Raw genomic sequence first — 7,741 nt, 5'->3', positions numbered from 1 at the left:
CTTTAACGTGTCGTCTGCATTGTTGGGGATTAATAATAATAATAATCAGCTAGGCTAATACCCACGGCACCACCTTAGGCCTAAGTCATCAAGCGACTTTTGAAGCCTTTATTTCAGGTGGCCTAAATTAAATTATTTCCAGTGTGAAATATCGTATTTCAAAATCCCGTACACATTTTTGATGAATGTCTGACCCCTTGATCGTATCGCTGTGTACTGCACAATGCTAGTATGTTAAATCCGCGGAACTTCAACTATTGAATTACGATCTTTTCTTTTGATAATAAAGTTCTTTCAACTTGGCTTATTGTTTCGCTGGATATTAGACCTTGTTATTGTGTCATTGCGTGGATTTGAAATAAGCGTCGTTACCATTCTAGAGTAAATAAATTTTGTTGCTCTTCGGTTTTTCTGACAACCCACTTATTTTGGTGGGTCACTGGTTTTGCTAGGATTTTAATTTTGAGGGGCAAATTAGGGCAAATATTTCCATGACAGGGGCGTAGTTTCTTGTTGAAATAATATTAATAGTAATTGTTTTTGTCCGAGGGTGCGAAGCGAGAAGAAACATTTTTGACCACTTCAGCTATTTATAGAAAGAAATATTGTTATTAAAAAGAAACTGAATGTTTATAAAGGTTTAGAGCCAGCAGATGAGGTAAGGATTTTATTGTAAGAGTAACGCTCAATAAGTTGTATTAAGCCAGAGGTGCGTAGAAACGACGATGTTTCAACCAAAACTTATTTAAAACTCAACGAGTCACTCCTATGAATGTTTAAGTAAATTAAAATTTTAAAAAATGTATGCTTTTTTCAACAGATCAATACTCTAGTTTTTAGAGACTCCTTAACTTTTCAACTAAACATAAAATAAACAGAATATACAGAGAATAAGAGGCGTGATAAAAATAAATAAATTCTAACACTTTCAGATAATTCAAAATTATCCCGCACTGTATTTTCTAAGACGTTTGCCTCAATTTGAAATTGAAAATCAAAACTTTAGTTAAAGGGATAATGAAATAGTTAAATGACCTACTTGTCTATTCCGCCTCCAAAATTAAGTATAATTCCGATTTTTCTTTCGTTGGAATTATTTAATTTTAATTTAAAAAAATTAAAAACAGTGATATCGTCCGGAAAAATTTGAGCCTAACGAATCTGAGAAATCCGCTGTCTTTTGAGTTTCCCGCAGATAGGTCCAACTTCCAATCAGATGGCTACTTAAGACTTTATCTCAAGCCATCTGATTGGAAGTTAGACCTATCTGCGGGAAACTCAAAATACAGCGAATTCCCGAAACGCGTTAGGCCTGAATTTTTCTGGAAGATTTCACTGTAGTTATTATTTTTGAAAAAATAGAAATAAAATAATTCCAATGAAAGAAAATCGAAACTATACTTAATTTTGGAAGCAGAATAGACTAAAAGTAGGTTACAATTTTATTATCCCTTTAACATTAAAAACAAAATTCAAAAACTTATATTAACCTCAATATTTTTTTCGTTTATTATATGTTTTTAAATTCCAAATAACCAAATAAACATTTAAACCAAATTGGTTTTCTAGATATAATATAAAATAAAAGTGAAAATCAAATGAGTATTTTGTGCTACTTCCTAGTAGAGAGTTGAAAGACAAACAAAATTCCATGGCAATTGTTTTAGGTTGAATAGTCACTCTCGTCATAGGGTCCTAAATTGGATCTACGACTTGCTTTCCGTCCTGATTGTCCTAGTTGTCTTGGACGTTCATCCTTCGTAGATCTGTCTGATCTACCCCCGTTTCGGTCTCCAGAATGTTTTAGCCATTCTTTAATCGATTGCTCAATGTCATATTCTCTGGCCATTTTCAGCTTAGTATTTTGCCTTAAAAATATTTAAATTGTTGAGATTGAAATAAAATTAAAATAATATCTTGTTAAAAACAAATTATGAGCCGTCGCAGATGGAGATTCTTCATAGCAATTTAACTATTGATACAATTCCAATTCATCTGCAGTGCCAGATTGCGGGATCAAGTGTTAACTAAAATTCGTCTGCTAGTATCTCCTATCTTTCTGCCACCCCAGCCTCGTAAAACAATCACCTGAAATACGTGTTTTCTATGAACTAAAAATCATGCGATATTATTAAATATACCCGTAATTTATTACGGCCTTGCTTCTTTTAATTGGACAAATACTGTACAGTTCAAAAACATCCAATTTATCTTCAGAGTCAAACGGCAACGAAGGGAAGTCTGGTATATTAGTAACCGTTGGATCGTCAAATTTTTGAGAAATGGCTTTAAAAACCTTTTCCATTTGAGCTTTAAGGTCAGAAAGCATAAGTAATACAGATTTCTGAAATTTATCTACAAAGAGAAAAAATTATGCATTTAATTAATAAAAGAAAAAGCAACGTAATAATTTACCATTAGGAATAATGAAATTTTTGTTACGAATTGGTAGGTTTGTTTCATTTATCAATGACGAACCAGTTGGCGTAGTACCACATTCATTGTCACTTGAACCTTTGAAATCGAAATTATTTTTATAACAGTTCAGGAATAAATTATTTAAATTTTAAAATTAGATTTATCAGTATTTTGATTAATTATATACACTTGGAATTAGAAAACCTAAAATTTTATGAGGTATTTACCGACTGCTTTCTGCATGATTTGCATATTGGATTTCACTCTAATGCTTTCTGTATTTCTGCTTCGAGTGACGTTTACTTCACTGTTGTGGTTATAAAGTTTGAATGTAGTAACGAAATTCCGATTATGTATAGATTCGGTTTAAAGGAATTACCAGAAGTTACATCGAAAATCTCGAAGGTTTGAGATTCCATTGGTGGAGGACTAGGTGACGTTCCGGGTGGAGGAGTACGAGACTTTCCGGGTGAAGGACTAGGTGCCTTTTTTTTATTTCGTGACCCCCTTTATGGGGGCGGGCAAGAAATTTTAGGTTTACTCAATAGTGGAACAAATAGATGGTTAGCTAGTAGTGCGCGTAAAGGCGGGAGAGAACCATTCGACATTGTAGAGAGGTCTACGGGTAACCTCTCAGAAAGAGAAGTGGTGGAGAAAACTTTAAATCTGTCACTTCGTAGTGGTCGCAATCCCGAAGAGCAGTATCGCTTAACCTATAAAAAAGTTCTGCGGAGAAAACGTAGAAAGATAATAAGAGGAAGGTGTATTTTCTGTTAGAATTTCTAGAGAGTCCGACGAAGTAACCTCTAAATGAAAAGGTATGGATAAAAAGAAAAAGGGAAACAGTTGACTAGTAGTGGTGACAAAGTCCCACTTCCAGGTTAAAATAACGCAGAGCAGTATCGGTTAACTTTAATTTGACGGCACGGTACGAGAGACAAGACAGAGCTGCCGTCGGAAGGGGATAATACGAAAATTGTCTTCCCCCTTCCCGTAAAACATTCAGAGTCAAGGTTCGTCCCATGAAATTTGTACACAACACAGACTGCGATAGTATGGCGTGTTAAAAGCCGTGTATGGCCAGAAGTAATAAATAAGTGTGGCACTTTCATATCGAAGCCGTGTTTGGCCAGAAGTAATAAATTAGTGTGGCAACTAACTTATCGAAGCCGTGTATGGTCAGAAGTTATAAATAAGTGTGGCACTTTCATATCGAAGCCGTGTACGGTCAGAAATTATAAATAAGTGTGGCACTTACTTATCGAAGCCGTGTATTGTCAGTAGTTGTAAATAAGTGTTTATCTTACTGTTCAAAACCGTGTAAGGTCAGAAGTAATATTTCACTCAAATTCAAGGTTTATTACCAATTCATGATTTTCTGCTACCTGCTTAAAGGGATAATGAAATCGGAAAATACAGTACCTTCAAACTATTCAGCTTTCAAAACTACATATTTTTCCAATTTACAGTCATTAGAAAAAATGTAAACTCAAATTTTAAGAAAATAAAAACTACACCGAAAAAAGCAGACGCCGCCAACGCGAAATCGCCGTGTGTTTTGAAAATCCCGGAATCTGTACGGACGCCCAATTAGAGGCGACTTTTGAAGTTAAAACGTCGCTTCTCGTGAGTTTTATGAAGAACAGCGTGATCTAAAATATAGATAGCGCAATGAAACAAACGAAAATGGTTCATGACATCTTCTCTTAATATATCAATTATTAAAAGAACTGGCCCAGTGTCGAGGGGCAGGTCACTTCCATTTTGGGTGCGACTTAATCATAGTAAAATGATTAAATCAGATTAATCGTTATTAAATCAGGGTAATCATGATTAGAAAATCTAATCAAGATTATAAATATAATCACGGTTTAATCAATCTAATCACGATTTAAACTAGATTTAATCAATCTAATCATTATATCATCTTCTTAATCATGATTTAATCATTCTAATCATGATCTGATCTTCTTGATCATGATTTAATCATTTTAATTAAATTTAATCATTTGACTCACGATTTAATCAATATAATCGGTTGAATAGAGATTTTATAACTAAAATCAAAAATAAAGTACGATAATTTAATATTAATTATTAATATTGATGGTTCTATCGCAATTGTGTTTGATACTCGATCTAAATTTCTAATCGCGATTTTATCAAACTAATCACGATTTAATCATGAATAAATAAGATAATCATTAAATCACGATTAATCATGATTTAGTCAACATAATCGTGATTAAATCTAATTTAATCAAAATAATCACGATTAAATCGGATTTAATCTTTTGAGGTGTGCGTCGTTAATTCCAGCGATCTAAATATTTAAGTGTTCGACGTTTGCGGGCAAATTCCTTTGGAATATACTGACGACAGCAATCTAGTTATCATTTAGAACTGATAATAAATATCTCTCGAGCCTTACCGTTAAATCTCCACTCAAAAAGCCCTGTAATATTTTTTGGTTACACCCAGACACATAAGGTGCATATTATTAGAGATCGGCGTTTGAATAAGAAATTATCCAATTATTTAATTTTATTCATAACCGCAAATTATCCAATTATTTAATTTTATTCATAACCGCAAATTATCCAATTATTTAATTTAATTCCTAACCGCATATTATCCAAAAAATCGTTATTTATTCGTATAAAATTTTCATCAAAAACAATTAACCCAACATTTTATGGTTAATCGAAATTTTGACGGTTAATTTATTTCGGAGAATATTGAGTAAATCATTAACTGTGACATTGTTAACTTTATGATCCAGGGCCCAATTTATAATATCTAAATTTATATCAGGCGTTTCATCTTCATCATCACTCAAGCTCTCAGAATCAGATGGAAAAGGGGAGATAGGAATAGAGACACTTGATTTAGATGTATCGTTACTCTTGGTTGAAATATTGTCAAATGCATTACGTTCAAGCAAAGAGATATTTTCATTTGAAGAACACGTGATAAAACATTATCTACAAGATTAGAGATTGGCCCTTGAATATTTATGTCTACGATATTATTATTTAAAAGATATATTTCGTAATCATCAGCTTCTACTCTTTTTAAAACACTACTTATATAAGAATTCCTTTATCTGCGTTTAGACATCATTCTAAACAATTCTTCCATTTTTTACTCTAGCTCTATTTGATTATTCAATAATTTTTCTAGGCACATACGATTGCACAAATATGAAATAAAAATTAACCAATCTAATATATTTTCCTAAGAAAACTAAAATTGACTTGGGTAGAGATCTAAGTTAAAGGTTAATTGAAAATAACCAATTATATTCTATAAATTTGTCCAGTATAACTGGTTTAGGTCGACAACTTTGTAGTACAATAAAGACGCTAACGGCCAAGGCTTATCAATTTGAAATTTTTTTTCTACTTTACCTTTTGATTTGAGCTTCAATAGTAATTCTTTGTCAATCAATTAATCATAAAATAGCATTTTCATAATATCTCAAACAAAACTAATCATATGCTTAGCGATTAATGTTGATAGAATTAAGCAAATGGCAAACCAAAATATACGATTGAGACTCGAGAGACAGCATGCTGACACCATGGATTATATAACCTTACAGGGATAGTTCTGTCAGGTAAAATGTTTGCTCCAGACGCACCCTGGTGACCAAAATGGTCAACACCGGAAATTTCTTATTTTACCGATACACGGGGGTAAAATTTTCCGAGGGGTGAGAAAAAACGGTTTGGTTCTGTCGTCTGCATTTTAGGGCTTTGTGAAGACATAGATTCCTTTATGTTACACGTGTGCCTCTGATTTCACCTACAAATTTACTATGTTTTCATCAAATACCTACGAGGTTTTAGGGATTCCATGCTCAGACAATAACACTGAAAATTTTTCATCAGGTAAATATTTTTAAATTAGTTGTTTTCTAATTTTTGAAGTGGTAAGGCAAGGCTTAACATAAAAATGTACATCTTATTTTCAAAGATAATGAAGAGGAATTTGAATGGGGAAATATTGCTCTACAATTTGTCATCTCCATCAACAGCGATTACTTTACCCAATCTTTTCTTAATACGTGTAATTCTTCCCTTTAATTTATATACCGCAGTCTTTGTGGATTTCAAATGTGTAATGAGACCTTCTTTGTCCATATTCTTGAAATGTGTGAGGCTTTGATCATTTTTTTCTTGTTCCGCCTTAATGTAACTTTGAAACCAGCCCTTTGTTACACGCAGTAAAAACACAGAGACCTCTTTTCATTTAGTTCTATTAAGCTGCACCTTTCACTATGGACTCCACCAGATATTGAACTGAAAAATCCATTAGCATTATTCCGATTCTTAACATTGTTCACAAACTCATCCTCGGAATTCCCTTTACATGTTTTCAATTTATCCAGGACATTTATTACAGATAGAAGATCAGTAGCGTTCCTCGCCTCTTTTGGAAGTGATCTAAGAACAGCGAAAATCGTTATAGGTTTTCCTACAGCTTTGTACGTGACCGTAAATTTGCGATCAATGGCTAAACCGAGAGTAAAACAACACGACTCATTTAATTTTTGCATTTCAAATCCATTCAATGTGTGAGTAATTCATCGGCACGGAGAATTTTTGGAACACTGATTCAATATCTTCTGGCGCTACGTCATTATTCTCAGTAACAACTTGTTGTGGTTGAATTTGGTCTACTACCGAGTCCAGCTGCATACTGTTTATGGCTTCAGTTTCTTCCGTTAGAGTTTCTGAAATATCTGTTACCACCAGGGCATGAAATAAGCACAGGACACTGGAAATTGTCCGATAAATTTGGCAAATGTCCGATAACTTTTCAAAATTTTAGGGGGGTCATTGGACATTTGTCCGATAACTTTTTCAATAAACTGGTAATGTTTTTTTCTAAAAAATAAAAATATTAACAATTATTTTACAAAAAATATGAGGAAGTTCAGAGTTACTGAAGATGATATTTGATAGTTTATTCTGTAACTGTGAGTCTGTGCTGTGGCTGTGCTAAATAGAGAGGGATGGCCACCTGGCGGGTAGTGGCGGCCCGGGGATCTGGTGACCAGGGAAGATGTGTTGAAGCCTCAAGTGCAGAAGCAGAAAGAGGCTTCAGCATTATGAATAATATAAAAACCAATAAGCGCGTTAGTATTTAAGTCAATGTATGACTATTATTTGGCATGGTCCTTCCATAACAGATTTTCAGTCAGAAAAATGTATTAAACAGTGGTGCAAAGAAAAAGGAAGAAGACTTGCCTGTAAAAATTAGTTCCTATATTTATCAAAACTAACTTTGCATAGATCTCATTTTAAATAAATATTGA

General features: G+C 33.3%; 1 protein-coding gene across 5 annotated transcripts; it reads right to left on the bottom strand.

Annotated features, from left to right (window-relative positions):
• Nucleotides 1-1,606: 1,606 nt before the first annotated feature.
• LOC149930857 (uncharacterized) lies at nt 1,607-6,281 on the bottom strand. Of its 5 annotated transcripts, XM_090158914.1 has the most exons (6): nt 5,960-6,281; nt 2,798-3,131; nt 2,646-2,725; nt 2,416-2,514; nt 2,142-2,355; nt 1,607-1,868 (listed from the first exon to the last, which is right to left on the bottom strand). In XM_090158914.1, exons 3-6 carry the CDS (start codon nt 2,668-2,670, stop codon nt 1,664-1,666), a joined length of 543 nt encoding a protein of 180 aa, XP_090015040.1. In that variant the 5' UTR covers nt 2,671-2,725; nt 2,798-3,131; nt 5,960-6,281; the 3' UTR covers nt 1,607-1,663. The 5 variants fall into 5 exon arrangements, with proteins under 5 accessions (XP_090015040.1, XP_090015039.1, XP_090015041.1 ...); XM_090158913.1 differs by lacking the exon at nt 5,960-6,281 and having other exon boundaries at nt 2,798-3,559; XM_090158915.1 differs by lacking the exon at nt 5,960-6,281 and having other exon boundaries at nt 1,782-2,088; nt 2,156-2,355; nt 2,798-3,559.
• Nucleotides 6,282-7,741: the final 1,460 nt, after the last annotated feature.

This window comes from Leiobunum rupestre, chromosome 9 (genome assembly GCF_980474605.1).
Source record: "Leiobunum rupestre chromosome 9, qqLeiRupe1.1.hap1, whole genome shotgun sequence".
Classification (NCBI taxonomy): Eukaryota; Metazoa; Arthropoda; class Arachnida; order Opiliones; family Sclerosomatidae; genus Leiobunum; species Leiobunum rupestre.
The sequence above is the reverse complement of the archived record's forward strand: the minus strand, read 5'-3'. Positions and strand labels throughout refer to the sequence as shown.

Excerpts from the sequence above, each read along its gene's own strand:
- LOC149930857 (XM_090158914.1), bottom strand. The coding sequence starts at position 2,670 with ATGCAAATCATGCAGAAAGCAGTCG. Across the intron at positions 2,515-2,645 it reads AATCATGCAGAAAGCAGTCG|GTTCAAGTGACAATGAATGT; the intron begins GTAAATACCTCA and ends TCGATTTCAAAG. Across the intron at positions 2,356-2,415 it reads AAATTTCATTATTCCTAATG|ATAAATTTCAGAAATCTGTA; the intron begins GTAAATTATTAC and ends TTCTCTTTGTAG.